This window comes from Ranitomeya imitator, chromosome 7 (assembly GCF_032444005.1).
Source record: "Ranitomeya imitator isolate aRanImi1 chromosome 7, aRanImi1.pri, whole genome shotgun sequence".
NCBI classification, from domain to species: domain Eukaryota; kingdom Metazoa; phylum Chordata; class Amphibia; order Anura; family Dendrobatidae; genus Ranitomeya; species Ranitomeya imitator.
The window spans coordinates 153,290,628-153,314,897 of record NC_091288.1 but is presented as its reverse complement, the minus strand read 5'-3'; the positions used below and the strand labels follow the sequence as shown (position 1 = coordinate 153,314,897).

Genomic DNA, 24,270 nt, shown 5'->3' with positions numbered 1-24,270 from the left:
CAGTGCCAGTTGTCCATTGTTCTTGAAGGATTCACTTCCCTGCTGGTCTCTCCAGTTTGCTGTGTTTTTCTACAAAGATAAGTCCTGGCTTTGTTTTTGCTGTCCACCTGCTGTGGACCTTATAGTTCTGTTCATTTTCATGTTTTTGTCTTGTCCAGCTTAGTCTGTGAAGGATTTTTTGCAGCCTAGCTATTTCTCTGGAGATGCAGATATACCCCCCATTTCTTTAGTCAGATGTGGTGATTCGTATTTTCTGCGGTGGATATTTTCTAGTGTTTTTATACTGACCGCATAGTACACTGTTCTATTCTTTCTTTTTAGCTAGTATGGCCTCCTATCCTAAAATCTGATTTCATATCTGCGTATGTTATTTCCCTCTCCTCTCACAGTCAATATTTGTGGGGGGCTATCTATCCTTTGGGGATTTTCTCTGAGGCAAGATAGGTTTCCTGTTTCTGTCTTTAGGGGTAGTTAGATCTTAGGCTGTGCCGAGGGGTCTAGGGAGTCTTAGGTACCCCCCACGGCTACTTCTAGTTGCGCTGCTAGGTTCAGGGTTTGCGGTCAGTACAGGGACCACCTTCTCCAGAGTCCGTCTCATGCTGCTCCTAGGCCACCAGATCATAACACATGTCCAGGAGTAGGTGGGCTACTCTTTGAACTTGGCATTAAACTTGAAATTGTAATACACCGTCATAGGAATAATTGTGGACAGGGACAATACATATATTTAACAGCATACTGGGGCAATATTTTGAATGGTAATAATGAAATGCAGCAACTGGGACACATGGAGACGTTTCCTCTGTGCAAGTTCTGGTCCCAGTGCTGGGTGGTACTAATCACTCTCTTACACCTGCTCCACATACTCTTCTATGTACATCATACCATCCCTAACAGAAATACGGCAGAAATTTGCATCCACGCTTGCCCTCACATTTTTACAACTTCTAAGCTTAAGTGCTGCCAAGCTGATTTACAGATTATCTGCACGTCCTTCCATTTCATTAAGCAGCAAATCTCATGCTGAATAGCACCTCGTCAGAAATCGCTTGGCACTTTGGTAATGCCTGGAACATTATGGTTGCACTACATTTGGGGGTAAGTGACCCATGCTCTTTGCATGGCACATATCCTAAAATTGATCATTCAATTTTATTAAAGAAAAAGCCACTTGAAGGTGGTGCCTATGGTTAGGAGAGTGTCTGAGTATTTCAACCATTCTTCTAAAAATTAGAATAATCTGCCTGATTTGCGATGTTGCAGTGTGATGATATTCAACACTCGATACGTTGGAGCTTCTGTACAAGCAGTGTTAAGTGGTGGCTGATTATATCATGTAAGCTGGAGCTTGGGATGCCTTCAGATCTGCCATTGCCAGCTGATGAGAGTCGTGTGTCACCTACTGAGGTCCACTGAATAGGTTACTCAATTTGTCAGTAGGGACAAACAAGGCATCAACAATATCACCACCGACGTGTTTATATTGGAAACAAACACTCACAAGGATGCAATGAGAGCTGGAGGAAAAACAGCAACTTCCACATTGTTATTGGGGCACAGGGACCGCGAAGGAGGTGGATGTGTTGGGATACGTTGAGTTATCCCAGACACAGTCAGAGGATGATGCTGCCAGACAGTGTTAAAACTAGTATTTGATGCAAAAAATAAGTATAAATGTTTGCACAATATGTTTTCTATGTTTAGAATGTACTCTTGGTCTTCGCTATTAAACATGGATTCAAAATACTGATCAAATACTTAGTTGCAGATAAGGCCTTTGCAGAGCACATGGTTTGTGTGGAGCAAATTCAGCCCTGGATTTGGTTGGCACTGAGTGATGCAAGAGGGCACCATTTTGGCAACGTCGGTTATACAGCAGTCTGGTTGCATGATGGTTGTTGTGTTTACATCTTTCACACTATAATTGTCGGAATCTACTTGGAACACTTACACCAAAACAACCCTTGTCTCCTTTATTTGCCTCGATTATTAGCAGTCATTGTAAACTGCCTCAGCAACATTCAGCTTGTTGAAATATTAGGGCAGTGTTCCCCAAGTCCGGTCCTCAAGAGCCACCAACTGGTCATGTTTTCAGGATTTCCTTAGTATTGCACAGGTGATAATTGCATCACCTGGACAAGCAAGCATTCAATGACCTGTGCAATACTAAGGAAATCCTCAAAACATGACCTGTTGGTGGCTCTTGAGGACCAGAGTTGGGGATCCCTGTATTAGGGCCTATAAGTTCTCCCAAATTGCAAAGCTGATTGTTCTTTTGAAAGTGCTTAAAACAATGATTATAGTGGACGACTGCAGGATGTTTTTTTCTAAATGATTCTTACCCAGTTGTTTTGCTGTTAACCTGCAGCATAGAGCAAATACGATCTGTGGTGTGGGCAACACTATACTAAGCAGCGTCCTTCTGCTGCTCGGCAGTGGTCTTCAGGGTGAGAGTGAGCGTCGCACCATCTCACTGCGCTTGTTACTACACTGAAGACCATGGCTAGAAAGGTGGAGCAGGACGCTGCTCTGCTTAGTGCACCCTGCATCCAGACCTCGGGTGGTTCGTGCCGTCTGTTATCATAAACCCTCAATAGGGATTTAGAAAAAAGTCCAGCATCCTTCAATAGCAACCCAATAAACATGTAGCTTGGCTACTACCAAAGGTAATAAAATGTTCATGTAAAGTGGATGACCATAAGGAAAGGAAGAATACTCTCTAGCCATCCACTATGAAACTAAAATGGAGGTCTGATATTTTTTTAGCTCCCTAAAACACTAAAACCATGGCAGGCATCCAAGCCCTTTCTTTTTAAGAATGCAGGGTAGTGACCTATTATACCCACTGCTGAAACCATTATGTAATACAGAGAAGATAAAAGATTAGCTATGTCTTGTGAACAGAAGTTTTGGAAATGCTCTACATGTGTTGTCCAGAAAATACCATGAAGCTGAGCACATTCACCACAAATGTGGCAGGTCTAGTTAGACCTTTGTGCTGCCGATATGAGAAGATCCTCCGTATAGGGCGAGCACAGGAAGTGAGCACAGCCGGATGTTGGTCTGCTGACGTTATATGATCAGAAATAGGTTTCTAAGGATAAATTACCATTGGTACATATCAATCAGAGATGGGGGTTCACTCTGCTGCTGTGGGAGTCTTGGGTGGGATCATTACTGACTGAGGCATTTCACAAATACATGTATGTATGTTATGTTATGTTCCTTTCTATATATGAATGAATACCAACAAGTGAAGAGCTCTTATTTTAATTGTATCATTCTTTTCAGTGACATGAGCTTGTAGCTCTCAAAGACAAGTAATTGGAATTACACTTTTATAGGAATATAGGAAAGCTTGTTTCTGTTCACTGCTAGGTGGTCAGTGAAGAATCAGCGCACGTTCCTGCATGGTGTACAGTACTGGAGATCCCGATGCTTCATCAAGTCTTCTCAGTAAGGTTTCTTCTTCAATTACATGATTCTCAGGCCTTGAATGTAAGACTCCAGGGTCTAGGAGTTTGAGAAAACACGACAACACAATTAATTTCACCAATAATAATCTACAAGGGGCAAATCTCTGAAAATACATGACAAGGCTAAAATCAAGAGACTCGTATGTCCAAACATTATTATTACCCCATACTAACCGGGAGAGTTTCCGTTTTTCCCTCCTGTTATTCCAAGAGGCTTCAATTTTAAATTTTTCCATACCTATAGCCGTGTGAGGATTTGTTTTATGCAGGACATGATGTATTTTTGAATGACACCATACATTTTATCATCAGATGTACTGGAAAGTGGGAAAAAAATTCCAACAACGGCAAAAAAAATGCAATTTCACAACTGTCTTTTGGGGGGGGTTTATTTACAGTGTTCATTTCATGGTAAAACTGACCTGGCAGTATGATTCTCCAGGTCAGCACGATTACTCAGATAGCAAAAATGTATAGTTTTTATTTAAAAAAAAAAATTAGATGTGTTGCCATTTTCTAAGTGCAGTAATGTTTTCAATTTTTGAGATATGGCGTTGTGAAGAAATTTTTTTTCTTGAGCCCAGAGTATGTTTTTATTGATATCACTCTGGGGTGGATACAATGTTTTGACCACCTGTTATTACATTTTATTGCAATGTCACGGCGGTCAAAAAAAAAAGTCAAATTTGGCATTTTGATTTTTTTTGTCATTATGCAGTTTTACCAACTAAATTACTTTTATACTTTGATAGATTAGACTTTTACGAACACAGTAATACCAAATGTGTGCTGTCTGGTTTTTATTTTTAGGGGGGGGGGGGGTGATTTGAACTTTTATATTTTTATTTTTGAAAACATTTTTTTCACTTTGTACTGTATTTAGTAGTCCCCTTAAGGGACTTCAACCTGCAATATTCCGATAACTATTACAATACATAGCAGTGCATTGCATCAGCACTGCTATGTATAGTGAAAATAACAGTCTCCTATGAACAGCAGCTAAAGGCTGTTTTTCACAAGAGTACAGGCATAGGGGTGGTCAGCAGACCCCTGGCTGTCATGGCAACCAACCCATCTGTGCCCCACGATCACGTCACTGGTGCGCATATGGGGGCGTGGAATGATGTGCCCTCTTGACAATGCATGTTCAGTGCCCCTGTCACAAATTGATAGTGGCATTACAGCTTAACTTCCATGAGTGGAGCAGAGCTGTTAGAAGCAGATGATGGCTAAATAAAACAGCCATCATATGCCTGGAAAGATTTGGGCTTAGAGTGTGAGCCCAGATCAAATTCAGGGAGCCGGCATATGATCTACCAGTACGTCATATGTCAGGAAGGGGTTAAAGGAGACCTGTCAGCTCTCCTGTGTCCCTAAACACTGTGACAAATCATTCCACCTGTCATTTAGGGCAACATCTTTCCCGGCAGAATGTACCATTGGTGGAGAGAGGATGAACTTGATGGACTTAGTTATATAGGCTGAAAACAGACCTATGTAAAATAGAAACAGCATAATGCAAAGTTCACAAATCCTTTAAACATATCCTCATCTTACTCAATGATAACCAAGCATCTGGAGTAGCTACAGTACAGAAGCATCGACTGCTGAAACTCACCTTAAAGTCCCAAATAGTCATAGCACCATCAATGCCCGTGGTACAAAACTTACGGCAATCAGATTTATCCCCATCATAAATGGACACCTGGCTGCAAGACAAAATGTCAGAATGAATGATGAAATTTGCATTAAGTAATCATTTAATCCACAAAATTCCATCAATAATACCAAAATGAGCAATAGTTTCACTTTTGAAGACAAGAGATCAAACTAACCCCTTACAGACATCTGCAATACATATATGGGGCAAGTTGGGAAACAACTAAGACGAGTCTCTGTAAGCAGAGCTCCGTCCACGGCTGGTAACCTGTTAAATGCCGCTGTCTGTGAGAGTAGAATTTACACTGCGCCAGTGCGCTAACCCATGTGGCCATCAGCCGTCCCACGACACCATAACTGGCGCCAATACTTTGCTATTGCAGCCAGGGGTCTGCTGAAGACCCTGAGTCTGCAATCACCATGCTCTGCTGAAACCCAGCCTCTGGCTGGTGGTTTAATCGGAAACTGATTGTTATAATACTCAGCAATACATATGATTTATTAGTAGACGTGATCAGAAGATTGTCAGCTCAAGTTCCTTAATAGGACTTATAAAGTATAAAGTAAAAACAAAATGGTTTAAAAAGAATATTAAGAAAAAAAAATCTGAATCCTTTGTCCCCTAGTAAAATTAAAAGTATTAATAAAATGTAGAAAATACATAATTAACATCACTTTGTCCAAAAAAAGCCAGATCTATTAAAATATAAAAATCAACCAATCAATTAACAGAAAAAAAATAAAATTACAACTTTTTGGGGGTCACTGCAAAACAATGAAATAAGAAGTGATGAAAACATCATATCTGTGCCAAAATGGTATCAATAAAAGTTTGCTCAGCAAAAAGCAAGCCGTCACAAAGGACTGAAGAATGAAAAAAATGCTCTTTGCACTGCATTAATGACGGAAAGCGAGCGGCTGCAGGATAGAACTTTTCTCCTTGTAGTTGTGCTTTCAGGAATCCTGCCGGACATTATTTATATGCAGATTACCAGGTAAATAGCATGTTGGAGGCGACGGTCACCAGGACGGGCCTTTCTCCAATGCACATTTACACCTACGTTATGCTGTTCTGGTGGAGGGTCTCCAGGGTGGTATTGCGGTCCTCAGTGGTTGCTCGCTTATCCATATTTCTAAAGCGCTCCATGGCAGAAATATTGCGCTGCGTGCTTTGCTTGGGAATGTCCAGTTTTGAAACGAATGTCAATGAGCCGTGGTCATCATAGGTGAACAGCATGGGACAGCAATCATGCCCCTAAAGGACAAGAATCTGGATAAAACACTTACAAAGTAAAGCATGGTTTCTTCAGATCTTCAGTAAATGTGTGTATTTAACCCTTTCAATTACTCCAAGACTTCTCCCGTGCTGCGCCAATCCTCTGGAATGCTCTACCCCAAGATATTAGGACCAGCCACAACTTGCATAGTTTCAGGTGCTCCCTCAAAACACATTTGTTCACAGCGGCCTATCACGTTCCCTAACCAAAGTCATTTTATTTTTTTGTGTGTAGCCCATTCACTATCTATCCCCCACCCCCTGAAGATGGCTGGACCATCATTGTAAATACATCATTGTAAATACACACCTGTACTTTGTATCTCCCCCACCTCATTGTAGATTGTAAGCTCTCACAAACAGGGTCGTCTTATTTTGCTTTAATTATTGTAAACGTTGTTACTTATGACCGTTGTGTTTGAAACTGTTAAACTGTAAAGCGCTGCGGAATATGTTGGCGCTACATAAATAAAGATTATTATCATTATTAAACTATTTCTTTGGCCAAAGATTAGATCACAATAAAATACAGTATAAAGTTAGCCTTATGCAACAACCTTGTGGTGTGGTATCACTTTGTGATGGGCAGGGATCGGACTTCCAAAAAAAGATTTGGGCCCGTCACTGGCAGACTAATAACTACCTAGCAAAAAAAGCCATGAGGATCGGAGCGGCGACACAGTGGTATTCCCAGGGCTGCTGTCACTTTACCCTAGCACCCCCTAATCAGACATCAGCAGCATACCCCAGCAATGCCCAAAGTCCCGCCTGACACCGCATGTTTTGGAATTGAAAAAGTTTAGAGCTTTCCAGTATGAAATCCACCCCCCAAAAAGGTACTTACAGCTGCAATCACACTGTTCTCAGACACAAATATGACACTCAGCAGAGGCAATAATTCAGTCTTCAGCTGGGAAACACTGCAAACAGACATTGTCCAGTAAATATGGGTATATTATACACGAAAAAGTGTAATTAACCCCTTAATAATGGGGCAACTTTTCAATTTTACGCATCCTCGCTCCACACAACCCAACCCACTTCTTGATATATTTGTCATGGAAAATTAAAAGTTTAAAGAAGAACCTCCCATTCCATTTTTAATTCAATAGATATGTGCATGTAATGTAGTGGGAGTGTATTAATATAGCCGCCGCTGCTCTGTCCGGGATCCAGCGCTGTTCTGCTCCTCTTCTCAGTGACGTCACCGCAATCGTGACTAGCTGGCTCCCACTATGGTCTACGCTTGGGCCGGAGTCTCTTTTACTGTAAGCCTATGTAGCCTTATTCTTACACTCCACAGACTTACATTGTAAAAGTCACTTCTGGGTCACGTAGTGCGACTCGGAGAGTCTGCAGAGCGCTGACGTCACTGAGAAGAGGAGCAGAACAGCGCTGGATCCCTAAGAAGGCAGCGGTAGATGAGTATATTAACATGCTCACACTACATTACATGCACATGTACACAATTAATGAATAGAAAATGAAATAGGAGTGATTCTTTACGAAAGGACGACAAAAAAGTGACGGAAGCATTTTTCTGTAATACAGTATTACAAAGCTTCTTCTCCTCGCTTGTACTGCTGAGTAGTGGTTTCACAGTAATGTGCAGTCTCTATTTAGGACTTTACAAGACATACAAAACTTGGCAACCTACCTCATGTTTTTCGATGCATCAACTACAGACACAATGCTGTCATGGCTGACCCAAGCCAGGCGATTTCCACTAGCAGAAAAGCTGACGCTGTGAACCCAGCCACCACTAGCAGCTCCTCCAAACTCTGACATCAGCTGGCCAAAAGGCATTTTCGATCCCCATGGAGTACTGGCGGGCTTCTCATCAACTTCCTTAATGTATGCAGAAAACACCCTGGAAATGCAAGCAGTGCAAATGAAAGAAGATATTGACAGCTAGAAAAATGTTAATAATTGCCAGATTTTGTGAATTCCTGTACACGGAGTCGCGTCTGTGTCACATCTGAAGACTACAATCTCATCATTGTACCTGGTCTTGAAGTCACAGGATCCAGCGGCTAGAAGCACATTATTGGGGTGCCAGTCAAGGCTCAGCACAGTGGAACGGATTGGCTTCTTGATGTGTTTACTCACCCACCTATAGGAACAAATCAAATGAGGAAATGTCTTCTCTACTACAATAATTTACAGATGTAAAGACTACCATGTGTAGGAGATGGCTTACTATGCCTCATGCGTACAGAACAGCAGTGCCACCGTGTCTCCTCACGGAGTACAGAGGCCGCACTTTACTCCCGAATATGCCAGATGCATTGGGAAGAGGGTTCTCTGTAATGGGTTATTAGCTGTACAATAATTTATTGAGACCTGGACTTACAATACTCTTCTGTTCAGGCATCATCCTCATCTGCCGATGTACAGATACACGGACAATGAGATGACAGCAGCCAATCCACTTAAAAAAATCACCAACCACAACAGCAAGTCCAATTCGATATGTCATAGTGGTCTCACACTCTAAAAATCCAACATACATTGACAACACAAATGTATTCTTCAAATAGAAGGCCAGCCAGAATATACATAAAAAGGCAGCTCATCTTCGGTGCATACTGCTACTTAACCTGACACGGCTGTAGATCCACAGTAGAAACTCCTGACTGCCGAGACACTGCAAGGAGGAACCGGACACCCGCACACCCATGAGACATTTAGGGGATCCTATCCACCCCCATGCTGGAAGAAGGAGATGTGTCCCCTGAAATGTCACACATGAGTGTGGGCGTCCCGTTCCTCTTTGCAGTGTCTCTGCATGTAAGAGTTTCTCCTGTGGATCTACAGCCGTGTCCATCTATACACCAAAAGGGAACGGTTTTTTTAGTATATATCCTTGCTGGACTGTATGTTTGTACTTTTTCTATTTGAACAATACATTTGTCAGGTGTTTCAACTTATATGACAGCAGTCAATCATCAGTTGCATTGTTCACCGCGGCGATCGTGGATTGGCTGTAGTGGTCCCATTATGTCCCTACTAGAAAAAGTGGATTGTAGACTTAGGGAGACCTGTGGAACACTACAGATGGGGATTGGTTGGGGAGTTGTTTTTTGTGTTTTAATTACAGACCTGCATACTAGTAAGTATGTAAGAAAACAAAAAAGTACAGGACAACTCCTAAACCTAAAGTAGCATACACCACCAACAGACCACCTTAAGTTAATGTTGCATTACTGTAGCATTTCAAGGGGTATTCATGTAAATGATGTGGTAGTGTAAGGCCCATCCCCTGTAGGCATATATAGGAAAATACTAACTAAGATACTTACCAGTCATTTTCTGACTCAAAATAACACACAGATATGAGTCGTGCGCCACTCCCAACAGCAAACTTATTTTCTGACGGAGACCATTTCACAAAAGTCGCAGCCCGATTTATACGCAGGATGACAAGTGTAGGTTTCCACACTCCGTCCTTCTGGCTCCACACATATGCATTGCGATCAGCTCCGCAGGTCACGATACGGTCACTTTTAGGAGCCCAATCAATGCCTAAAGAAATGAAGCAGGGAAAGAACAGACGCTTCAGGGTATATTCACATGACAGATTTGATGCAGCAGTTTCTGAACAGGGTTTACAGAAAACTGATGAACTTATCAATTGCAAAAGTGTCTTTAACAAATCATCTGTGTGTGACCATACCCCTAAAGTGCAGCACTGAAGTGGAGCCCACGGTCAGCAGCTTGTATTACGTCCCAAGATCACATATGGCTAAAACAGCAGCTTTGCAAGTCTCCACTGAGCTAACCCGATTTATAAATGGAGCCTTTTTAATAATAGCACTGTAAATCTTCAAAATGAGCCAAAATGTGATATAACTGGCTACAGGTCTACATAGTCCTAATAGTAAAAAGCTTGTTCAATGAGGAGTGAAGACAGATTTTGGCCAAATATATAGCCAAATTAGGGAGTGATCCTTTGAATAGTTAGGTGCTTTTAGCAACATGAAAACGTTCTTCACACATAGAAAAGTTGATAAAACTTGAGTTGTTCACATGGCTACCTCTACATCCAGAGCTGAGAACCTCTCGCTACCTTACCTGTAATGTGTCCATTGTGCTCCTTTAATTCATGCACTTTCACCCACTGGTTCCCATTTTGTTTGTAGATATGCACCTCATGGTTATTGGGACTTAATGCAATTTCTGCAGAGAGTGATGAAAGAAGAGCATGAATGATCATAACTACAGTAGGCCATCAAGACCATCTTTATTAAAAATGATGCCTGACCAGCTTTGCTTTTACACTTGTCGTTAGCCATAATGTACATGACATGTTGGCCACGTAATATAAAGATGACAGTGCACATGAGATACACTTTGTTAGTGGATCTTCACACGGGCTCATAGGCAGGCTGGAGACCCTCGCTCCATGACACTCATGTACCTTGGTAGGTCATATGAAATGGAGTTGTTCTGTTGAGACGTCCCTTTCACCTCCACTGAACACAGAAAGAAGTTTTACCAAGAATATCTCTCATGAAAGGACAATTAAACATTTCTTAAAAGTATGATAAATGGAGTCAAACGGCTGGAAGCGTCACCAATCCTGATCAGAGAAGCTCCGATGCCCGTTGTCAGCCCGCAGTGACTATATGTGTGCCGAGGCCCTCCAGTGTAAAGAACAATATACTCCTATTCCTCACATGCAGCAGGACAGCAGACATAATCCAGGTATGGGGCACTGACCATCCATTGGCCAAGACTATCCCCACAGATGATCGCTACTTACCTGCTTGTTTTCTAATCCGCTCTCATGCAAAATACTACAAACCTTAACCCAGGTCCTCCACCGTGCTGTACGTGTAATGTGAACAGAAATATAATTAACAGGAGGGATCGGCTTACGGGTACGGTCTTTATTCCAGGCATGGCAGCTGATGGGTTCCAGCAAGAACTGATGAAGAGACATTCTGCTTTATTTTGTGGGGAAACCTAGAAAACTGAAGATAGAGAAATGTATCATCTAGACTTTACATATCTGCTAGAAGTACTCATGTGATATCCCATAGGTACAGTTAGTAATTGTTTAAAGGGAACCCAACATCCGATCCCACGGGCAGCATGTACCAGGCACTGGCTGTATGATCTCAGCTGGGTATGTGGGACCACAAAACACTGCGACATTACAGAGAAAAACAGTTTAAAAGGTGTTGGGGGCCGAGCTGCACAGGAGACTAGTCGGGAAATTGGGTCCCCAGCGGCCTCTCCCCACTGACTATATACACGCATGCAGGGAGAGACCTGTAATCATGGCAGAGCCAGCGAGAAGCTGCCAGTCCAATGAGTCCCCAGCAATGCTCAGTGATCCCGATGCAGACCGATGGCAGGGACAACTGCAAATCCACAGCAAAAACCAGAGGGACAGGCTCTCCATGTGAATGTCACCTATCACTGCACAGCAATCGTTATGATGACTAGAGACTGGACGCACAGCTTGTCTACAGGGTGCGCACACTCCAACCACATACATATTATATACTGTGCCGCCACCTCCACACATACACTTGGTACACTGTGCCACCATAACCACAGATACACTATATACTGGGCACACTCCTCTGTACAGTGCCACCATAAGCACACATACACTATATACTGGGCACACTCCTCTGTACAGTGCCACCATAAGCACACATACACTATATACTGGGCACACTCCTCTGTACAGTGCCACCATAAGCACACATACACTATATACTGGGCACACTCCTCTGTACAGTGCCACCATAAGCACACATACATAAAATTTTGGTTTTCTTGGCTTTTTTTCATGGAAAATGAATGATAACACCAAACATTTTTGTCCACTCATGGTTACTGGTTGGGTGAAGCCATTTTTTGTCAAACTACTACTGTGTCTACTCCTGGGCACATATATACTATATACTGGGAATACTCCTGGACACATATACACTGTATACTGGGAATACTCCTGGACACATATACACTGTATACTGGGAATACTCCTGGACACATAGTTTATTTCACTTAAAATATAGTGAAAGGACAAAACATCAGCATACAAAAAAATATTTTAAAACCAAGGTCAACGCGTTTCCGGTGACTAAGCACCCTTAATCATGATACCTGGTACAAGACATGTCTATACTTTTATACTAGTATCCGGTTATCGCTCCGGTGCTGCAATTGGTGGAATTGTCTAATCAAGCAAAAATAGACACACATGATAATGGAAGCAAGACAAGCTTGATAGAAGCACAAAAACAAATGTTTAAGTTAAACAAAAAAGCAGAGAAAACAGAAATAGCATAAGATACAAAAACTATATACAAAATGAAAAATGAAATGACATTACCATAATCATTGAATAAATCCAAAAATATAATGGTAAAATAATATGTACAGTGTCATATGTTGTGAACCCACATAACAATATAAAGCTTGAGTTGCTAGATATTATTTGTAAACCCTCGGAATACTAATAAAATGCCCTAGTACCTTTATACATAGCGGGTTCACAAACAACTATGAAAACAGCCAAAATAGGTTGGAGCAAGTAGGTAAAAGCACAGCTGCAGACGCCGTGACAATGTAACAGCAGTCGGCAAACAGGGGGAAACAAAAGGGCAGATTGATAACTATTAGCCTCACAAAAGAGTCGATAATTATGCGGGAAATATAAACTACAAATTTAGTAACTAGATGTCAAAAAAGCGACTTCATTGTTTGCAAACCCTCGGAATACTAATAAAATTCCCTGATACCTTTGAAAGTAGCAAGCTCACAGACAACAGATGGATGGAAAAACAAAACAATCAATGGCAGAGATCTCCCAAACAGGGAGTTGAAACAGCCGAAATAGGTAGGAGCAAATAGGTAAAAACACAGCTGAAGACGCCGTAACAATGTAACAGCGGCCGGCAAACAGGAGGGAACGGAAGGGAAAATAGATAGCTATTAGCCTCACAAAAAAGTTATTGATTATGCAGAAAGTATTTTGTTTCCCCCTGTTTGCCGACTGCTGTTACATTGTCACGGCGTCTGCAGCCGCGCTTAGTAACCCGATGTTTACCCTGGTTACCAGCGTAAAAGTAAAAAAAACAACCACTACATACTTACCTACCGCTGTCTGTCCCCGGCGCTGTGCTCTGCACTCCTCCTGTACTGGCTGTGAGCGTCGGTCAGCCGGAAAGCAGAGCGGTGACGTCACCGCACTGCTTTCCGGCCGCTGTGCTCACAGTCAGTACAGGAGGAGTGCAGAGCACAGCGCCGGGGACAGACAGCGATAGGTAAGTATGTAGTGTTTGTTTTTTTTTACTTTTACGCTCGTAACCAGGGTAAACATCGGGTTACTAAGCGCGGCCCTGCGCTTAGTAACCCGATGTTTACCCTGGTTACCCGGGGACTTCGGGATCGTTGGTCGCTGCAGAGCTGTCTGTGTGACAGCTCTCCAGTGACGCTGCAGCGATCCGGATCGTTGTCGGTATCGCTGCAGCGTCGCTAAATGTGAAGGGGCCTTAAGGAGCGGCCATTTTCTTCCGGACTGTGCCCGTCGCTGATTGGTCGCGGCAAAACAGCCACGACCAATCAGCGACTTTGATTTCTATGACAGACAGAGGCCGCGACCCATGAATATCCGTGACAGAAAGATAGACAGACGGAAGTGACCCTTAGACAATTATATAGTAGATATTGTTTATACTCCTGGGCACATATACACTATATACTGGGCACATACAGTACAGACCAAAAGTTTGGACACACCTTCTCATTTAAAGATATTTCTGTACTTTCATGACAATGAAAATTGTACATTCACACTGAAGGCATCAAAACTATGTATTAACACATGTGGAATTATATACTTAACAAAAAAGTGTGAAACAACTGAAATTATGTCTTGGCATTCTCTTGATGAATTTCAAGAGATAGTCACTGGGAATGGTCTTCCAACAATCTTGAAGGAGTTACCAGAGATGCTTAGCATTTGTTGGCCCTTTTGCCTTCACTCTGCGGTCCAGCTCACCCCAAAACCATCTCAATTGGGTTCAGGTATGGTAACTGTAGAAGCCAGGTCATCTGGCATAGCACCCCATCACTCTCCTTCTAGGTTAAATAGCCCTTACACAGCCTGGAGGTTTGGGGTCATTGTCCTGTTGAAAAATAAATGATGGTCCAACTAAACGCAAACCGGATAGAATAGCATGCTGCTGCAAGATGCTGTGGTAGCCATGCTGGTTCAGTATGCCTTCAATTTTGAATAAATCCCCAACATTGTCACCAGCAAAGCGCCCCCACACCATCACACCTCCTCCTCCATGCTTCACGGTGGGAATGAGGCATGTAGAGTCCATCTGTTCACCTTTTCTGTGTCGCACAAAGACACGGTGGTTAGAACCAAAGATCTCAAATTTGGACTCATCAGAACAAAGCACAGATTTCCACTGGTCTAATGTCCATTCCTTGTGTTCTTTAGCCCAAACAAGTCTCTTCTGCTTGTTGCCGGTCCTTAGCAGTGGTTTCCTAGCAGCTATTTTACCATGAAGGCCTGCTGCACAAAGTCTCCTCTTAACAGTTGTTGTAGAGATGTGTCTGCTGCTAGAACTCTGTGTAGCATTGACCTGGTCTCTAATCTGAGCTGCTGTTAACCTGCAATTTCTGAGGCTGGTGACTCGGATAAACTTATCCTCAGAAGCAGAGGTGACTCTTGGTCTTCCTTTCCTGGGGCGGTCCTCATTTGAGCCAGTTTCTTTGTAGCGCTTGATGGTTTTTGCATTTGAATTTGGGGACACTTTCAAAGTTTTCCCAATTTTTTTGACTGACTGACCTTCATTTCTTAAAGTAATGATGGCCACTCGTTTTTCTTTACTTAGCTGCTTTTTCTTGCCATAATACAAATTCTAACAGGCTATTCAGTAGGACTATCAGCTGTGTATCCACCAGACTTCTGCACAACACAACTGATGGTCCCAACCCCATTTATAAGGCAAGAAATCCCACTTATTAAACCTGACAGGGCACACCTGTGAAGTGAAAAACATTCCCATTGAAGCTCATCAAGAGAATGCCAAGAGTGTGCAAAGCAGTCATCAAAGCAAAAGGTGGCAACTTTGAAGAACCTAGAATATTAGACATAATTTCAGTTGTTTCACACTCTTTTGTTAAGTATATAATTCCACATGTGTTAATTCATAGTTTTGATGCCTTCAGTGTGAATGTACAATTTTCATAGTCATGAAAATAAAGAAAAATCTTTAAATGAGGTGGTGTGTCCAAACTTTTGGTCTGTACTGTATATACTATATACTTGTATACCCCTGGGCACATATACACTATATAATGGGAATACTCCTGGGCACATATACACAATATACTATGCATACCCCTGGGCACATATAAACTATATACTGTGTATACCCCCGGGAACATATACACTATATACTGTGTATACTCCTCGGCACATATACACTATATACTGTGTCTACCCCTGGGCACATATACACTATATACTGTGTCTACCCTTGGGCACATATACACTATATACTGTGCATACCCCTGGGCACATATACACTATATACGGTGTATACCCCTGGGCACATATACACTATATACGGTGTATACTCCCGGGCACATATACACTATATACGGTGTATACTCCCGGGTACATATACACTATATACGGTGTATACTCCCGGGCACATATCTATAATATAACGCTGGGAGCGTCACTCTGTCCGAAGCCTCTATAGAATGCGCAAGCGCCGGCGCAGTCTGGGCCTCACAGAGCGACGCTCCCTGGAGATCGCGGTATGCGTAAGCACTGAACGCATACCGCGATCTCCACCGGAGAGTCAGGGACCGCCAGGAGGGAGGGTAAGTATACTCACCTTTCCCGGTTCCAGCGCTGCTTGCGGCTCCGTCTCCCGGCTCCTCTGCTCCGGAGGGCGCGGACTGCGCAGGCGCCGATTCCTGCTGCCGGAATCGGCGCCTGCGCAGTCCGCGCTTTCCGGCGCCATTTTCTTGAAGACACACTCCGGCTCCACTGCAGGTGTGTCTTCAAGAAAATGGCGCCGGAAAGCGCGGACTGCGCAGGCGCCGATTCCTGCTGCCGGAATCGGCGCCTGCGCAGTCCCCGCTTTTTGGCGCCATTTTCTTGAAGACACACCTGCAGTGGAGCCGGACGATAGGTGAGTATGGTATTTTTTTTTTTTTTATATGGCAGCAGCATTCGGGGGCATACACACTGGAGCGGGGGGCATATAATACAATGGTGGCGCAGGATGGGAGCAGCACATGACAGAACGGGCGCAGGATGGCCGCAGCACATGACAGAACGGGCGCAGGATGGCCGCAGCACATGACAGAACGGGCGCAGGATGGCAGCAGCACATGACAGAACGGGCGCAGGATGGCCGCAGCACATGACAGAACGGGCGCAGGATGGCAGCAGCACATGACAGAACGGGCGCAGGATGGCAGCAGCACATGACAGAACGGGCTCAGGATGGCCGCAGCACATGACAGAACGGCCGCAGCACATGACAGAACGGGCGCAGCACATGACAGAACGGGCGCAGGATGGCCGCAGCACATGACAGAACGGGCGCAGGATGGCCGCAGCACATGACAGAACGGGCGCAGGATGGCCGCAGCACATGACAGAACGGGCGCAGGATGGCAGCAGCACATGACAGAACGGGCTCAGGATGGCCGCAGCACATGACAGAACGGCCGCAGGATGGCCGCAGCACATGACAGAACGGGCGCAGGATGGCCGCAGCACATGACAGAACGGGCGCAGGATGGCCGCAGCACAAGACAGAACGGGCGCAGGATGGCCGCAGCACATGACAGAACGGGCGCAGGATGGCCGCAGCACATGACAGAACGGGCGCAGGATGGCAGCAGCACATGACAGAACGGGCGCAGGATGGCAGCAGCACATGACAGAACGGGCGCAGGATGGCCGCAGCACATGACAGAACGGGCGCAGGATGGCAGCAGCACATGACAGAACGGGCGCAGGATGGCAGCAGCACATGACAGAACGGGCGCAGGATGGCCGCAGCACATGACAGAACGGGCGCAGGATGGCAGCAGCACATGTCAGAACGGGCGCAGGATGGCCGCAGCACATGACAGAACGGGCGCAGGATGGCAGCAGCACATGACAGAACGGGCGCAGGATGGCCGCAACACATGACAGAACGGGCGCAGGATGGCCGCAGCACATGTCAGAACGGGCGCAGGATGGCCGCAGCACATGACAGAACGGGCGCAGGATGGCAGCAGCACATGACAGAACGGGCGAAGGATGGCAGCAGCACATGACAGAACGGGCGAAGGATGGCAGCAGCACATGACAGAACGGGCGCAGGATGGCAGCAGCACATGACAGAACGGGCGCAGGATGGCAGCAGCACATGACAGAACGGGCGCAGGATGGCAGCAGCACATGACAGAACGGGCGCAGGATGGCAGCAGCACATGACAGAACGGGCGCAGGATGGCAGCAGCACATGACAGAACGGGCGCAGGATGGCAGCAGCACATGACAGAACGGGCGCAGGATGGCAGCAGCACATGACAGAACGGGCGCAGGATGGCAGCAGCACATGACAGAACGGGCGCAGGATGGCAGCAGCACATGACAGAACGGGCGCAGGATGGCAGCAGCACATGACAGAACGGGCGCAGGATGGCAGCAGCACATGACAGAACGGGCGCAGGATGGCAGCAGCACATGACAGAACGGGCGCAGGATGGCAGCAGCACATGACAGAACGGGCGCAGGATGGCAGCAGCAAATGACAGAACGGGGACGCAGGATGGGAGCAGCAAATGACAGAACGGGCGCAGGATGGGAGCAGCAAATGACAGGATGGGAGCAGCAAATGACAGAATGGAGGCGCAGGATGGGAGCAGCACATGACAGAACGGGGGCGCAGGATGGGAGCAGCACATGACAGGATGGGGGCGCAGGATGGAGCAGCACATACCAGGATGGAGACCATATACCAATATAAATGCTCGCCACCCGAGCGTAGAACGGGTTCAATAGCTAGTACAGTATATACTGTGTATACTCTTGGGCACATATACACTATATACTGTGTCTACCCCTTGGCACATATACACTATATACTGTGTCTACCCCTGGGCACATTTACACTATATACTCCTGGGCACATATACACTATATACTGTGTCTACCCCTGGGCACATTTACACTATATACTCCTGGGCACATATACACTATATACTGTGTCTACCCCTGCGCACATATACACTATATACTCCTGGGCACATATACACTATATACTCCTGGGCACATATACACTATATACTCCTGGGCACATATACACTATATACTCCTGGGCACATATACACTATATACTCCTGGGCACATATACACTATATACTCCTGGGCACATATACACTATATACTCCTGGGCACATATACACTATATACTCCTGGACACATATACACTATATACTCCTGGACACATATACACTATATACTCCTGGGCACATATACACTATATACTCCTGGGCACATATACACTATATACTCCTGGGCACATATACACTATATACTCCTGGGCACATATACACTATATACTCCTGGGCACATATACACTATATACTGTGTCTACTCCTGGGCACATATACACTATATACTCCTGGGCACATATACACTGTATAGTCCTGGGCACATATACACTGTATACTCCTGGGCACATATACACTATATACTCCTGGGCACATATACACTATATACTGTGTCTACTCCTGGGCACATATACACTATATACTCCTGGGCACATATACACTGTATACTCCTGGGCACATATACACTGTATACTCCTGGGCACATATACACTATATACTCCTGGGCACATATACACTATATACTGTGTCTACTCCTGGGCACATATACACTATATACTCCTGGGCACATATACACTATATACTCCTGGGCACATATACACTATATACTCCTGGGCACATATACACTGTATACTCCTGGGCACATATACACTGTATACTCCTGGGCACATATACACTGTATACTCCTGAGCACATATACACTATATACTCCTGGGCACATATACACTGTATACTCCTGGGCACATATACACTGTATACTCCTGGGCACATATACACTGTATACTCCTGGGCACATATACACTGTATACTCCTGGGCACATATACACTGTATACTCCTGGGCACATATACACTGTATACTCCTGGGCACATATACACTGTATACTCCTGGGCACATATACACTGTATACTCCTGGGCACATATACACTGTATACTCCTGGGCACATATACACTGTATACTCCTGGGCACATATACACTGTATACTCCTGGGCACATATACACTGTATACTCCTGGGCACATATACACTGTATACTCCTGGGCACATATACACTGTATACTCCTGGGCACATATACACTGTATACTCCTGGGCACATATACACTGTATACTCCTGGGCACATATACACTGTATACTCCTGGGCACATATACACTATATACTCCTGGGCACATATACACTATATACTCCTGGGCACATATACACTATATACTCCTGGGCACATATACACTATATACTCCTGGACACATATACACTATATACTCCTGGGCACATATACACTATATACTCCTGGGCACATATACACTATATACTCCTGGGCACATATACACTATATACTCCTGGGCACATATACACTATATACTCCTGGGCACATATACACTATATACTGTGTCTACTCCTGGGCACATATACACTATATACTCCTGGGCACATATACACTATATACTCCTGGGCACATATACACTGTATACTCCTGGGCACATATACACTGTATACTCCTGGGCACATATACACTGTATACTCCTGGGCACATATACACTGTATACTCCTGGGCACATATACACTGTATACTCCTGGGCACATATACACTGTATACTCCTGGGCACATATACACTGTATACTCCTGGGCACATATACACTGTATACTCCTGGGCACATATACACTGTATACTCCTGGGCACATATACACTGTATACTCCTGGGCACATATACACTGTATACTCCTGGGCACATATACACTATATACTCCTGGGCACATATACACTATATACTCCTGGGCACATATACACTATATACTCCTGGGCACATATACACTATATACTCCTGGGCACATATACACTGTATACTCCTGGGCACATATACACTGTATACTCCTGGGCACATATACACTATATAGTCCTGGGCACATATACACTGTATACTCCTGGGCACATATACACTGTATACTCCTGGGCACATATACACTATATACTCCTGGGCACATATACACTGTATACTCCTGGGCACATATACACTGTATACTCCTGGGCACATATACACTGTATACTCCTGGGCACATATACACTATATACTCCTGGGCACATATACACTATATACTGTGTCTACTCCTGGGCACATATACACTATATACTCCTGGGCACATATACACTATATACTCCTGGGCACATATACACTATATACTCCTGGGCACATATACACTGTATACTCCTGGGCACATATACACTGTATACTCCTGGGCACATATACACTGTATACTCCTGAGCACATATACACTATATACTCCTGGGCAGATATACACTATATACTCCTGGGCACATATACACTGTATACTCCTGGGCACATATACACTATATACTCCTGGGCACATATACACTATATACTCCTGGGCACATATACACTGTATACTCCTGGGCACATATACACTGTATACTCCTGGGCACATATACACTGTATACTCCTGGGCACATATACACTATATACTCCTGGGCACATATACACTATATACTCCTGGGCACATATACACTATATACTCCTGGGCACATATACACTATATACTCCTGGGCACATATACACTATATACTCCTGGGCACATATACACTATATACTCCTGGGCACATATACACTATATACTCCTGGGCACATATACACTGTATACTCCTGGGCACATATACACTGTATACTCCTGGGCACATATACACTATATACTCCTGGGCACATATACACTATATACTCCTGGGCACATATACACTATATACTCCTGGGCACATATACACTATATACTCCTGGGCACATATACACTATATACTCCTGGGCACATATACACTATATACTCCTTGGCACATATACACTATATACTCCTGGGCACATATACACTATATACTCCTGGGCACATATACATTATATACTCCTGGGCACATATACACTATATACTCCTGGGCACATATACACTATATACTCCTGGGCACATATACACTATATACTCCTGGGCACATATACACTGTATACTCCTGGGCACATATACACTGTATACTCCTGGGCACATATACACTGTATACTCCTGGGCACATATACACTGTATACTCCTGGGCACATATACACTATATACTCCTGGGCACATATACACTATATACTCCTGGGCACATATACACTATATACTCCTGGGCACATATACACTATATACTCCTGGGCACATATACACTGTATACTCCTGGGCACATATACACTGTATACTCCTGGGCACATATACACTATATACTCCTGGGCACATATACACTATATACTCCTGGGCACATATACACTATATACTCCTGGGCACATATACACTATATACTCCTGGGCACATATACACTATATACTCCTGGGCACATATACACTATATACTCCTGGGCACATATACACTGTATACTCCTGGGCACATATACACTATATACTCCTGGGCACATATACACTATATACTCCTGGGCACATATACACTATATACTCCTGGGCACATATACACTATATACTCCTGGGCACATATACACTATATACTCCTGGGCACATATACACTGTATACTCCTGGGCACATATACACTGTATACTCCTGGGCACATATACACTGTATACTCCTGGGCACATATACACTATATACTCCTGGGCACATATACACTATATACTCCTGGGCACATATACACTATATACTCCTGGGCACATATACACTATATACTCCTGGGCACATATACACTATATACTCCTGGGCACATATACACTGTATACTCCTGGGCACATATACACTATATACTCCTGGGCACATATACACTATATACTCCTGGGCACATATACACTGTATACTCCTGGGCACATATACATTATATACTCCTGGGCACATATACACTATATACTCCTGGGCACATATACACTATATACTCCTGGGCACATATACACTATATACTCCTGGGCACATATACACTATATACTCCTGGGCACATATACACTATATACTCCTGGGCACATATACACTATATACTCCTGGGCACATATACACTATATACTCCTGGGCACATATACACTATATACTCCTGGGCACATATACACTATATACTCCTGGGCACATATACACTATATACTCCTGGGCACATATACACTGTATACTCCTGGGCACATATACATTATATACTCCTGGGCACATATACACTATATACTCCTGGGCACATATACACTATATACTCCTGGGCACATATACACTATATACTCCTGGGCACATATACACTATATACTCCTGGGCACATATACACTATATACTCCTGGGCACATATACACTATATACTCCTGGGCACATATACACTATATACTCCTGGGCACATATACACTATATACTCCTGGGCACATATACACTATATACTCCTGGGCACACGGGGCCTCCACACAGGCTGCCTGGCACTTATCACACCAGTATGGATGACATGACAGCTGTATATGAGAGGACCCGGAAACCACGAGCTCCGCCGCGGCCCTTCCTCCTCCTCTGCAGTTTTCCTTATCAGAGCAGGGGCTTTGCTCCCCAGTGTGGCCGGGGCCGTCCCCACAGCCGGCTGTGCCCGGTCCCCCCGTGTCACGCTGCCCACTGTGCCTCTTACCCTGGAGATAATGATTCGCGGACTCTGGTCAGTCAACGCGAACCAAGCAATGGAATGGAGACGGCCGGGAGCAGGAGGACAGCACTGCGCATGCGTGCGACCGGGCGGGGCCGCGTACTGTGCAGGTTAGTCATGTGCGCATGCTCAGCAGCAAGGACGTCCTGTTCTGTAGTGACTAGTGATAATTATAACGTGCCGTGTGGTAATAGACTGGGAGCACAGTGCGGACCGTGCAGGGAGCGTGTACGGTGGGGGTGCTGGTGCTCCTGTAGGGCACATAGGCAGCAGATTCAGTGACTGGTGCACAGCTTCAGAGATTGTGCATTAAAACCATAGGACAGTAGTATTTTTTATCCCATAGTATCTTATTCAATGCAATGTCACACTGGTGTAAAATCGTTTGTGATATTCCAACTGCGCTATTTTCAACTATAGAGATTTCTGTAGGTTTTATATGAGAAGCTGGAGCTACACGGCAAAGTTGGCAGCGAGAGGGTTAAACATGGCCAAAGAGCGCAGCCAGGAACGAAACGTGATCATGTGGCTACTTGCTACTCTGTTGTGGTACTGGCAAATCGCCATGCCACCCCAGTCACTGGCACTACGCCACCCCAGTCACTGGCACTATGCCACCCCAGTCACTGGCACTACGCCACCCCAGTCACTGGCACTACGCCACCCCAGTCACTGGCACTACGCCACCCCAGTCACTGGCACTACGCCACCCCAGTCACTGGCACTACGCCACCCCAGTCACTGGCACTATGCCACCCCAGTCACTGGCACTATGCCACCCCAGTCACTGGCACTACGCCACCCCAGTCACTGGCTCTATACCACCCCAGTCACTGGCACTATGC

At 44.6% G+C, this 24,270-nt stretch overlaps 2 protein-coding genes across 2 annotated transcripts in view; one reads left to right on the top strand and one right to left on the bottom strand.

Moving 5' to 3' along the window:
- Positions 1 to 3,254: 3,254 nt before the first annotated feature.
- Positions 3,255 to 23,535, bottom strand: ARPC1A (actin related protein 2/3 complex subunit 1A). Its single transcript, XM_069733913.1, has 10 exons — positions 23,411 to 23,535; positions 11,293 to 11,387; positions 10,486 to 10,590; positions 9,714 to 9,936; positions 8,417 to 8,524; positions 8,069 to 8,281; positions 7,256 to 7,331; positions 6,197 to 6,390; positions 5,095 to 5,185; positions 3,255 to 3,513 (listed from the first exon to the last, which is right to left on the bottom strand). The coding sequence occupies exons 2-10, from the start codon at positions 11,354 to 11,356 to the stop codon at positions 3,475 to 3,477; spliced, it is 1,113 nt and encodes a 370-aa protein (XP_069590014.1). The 5' UTR covers positions 11,357 to 11,387; positions 23,411 to 23,535; the 3' UTR covers positions 3,255 to 3,474.
- The window catches only part of KPNA7 (karyopherin subunit alpha 7), a 60,206-nt gene continuing 59,069 nt past the window's right edge, over positions 23,134 to 24,270 (top strand). Inside the window, exon 1 of the mRNA XM_069733912.1 lies at positions 23,134 to 23,535. Within this exon, the coding sequence (XP_069590013.1) occupies positions 23,250 to 23,535 (286 nt within the window). The 5' untranslated portion in view covers positions 23,134 to 23,249. The remainder of the gene's footprint in view (positions 23,536 to 24,270) is intronic.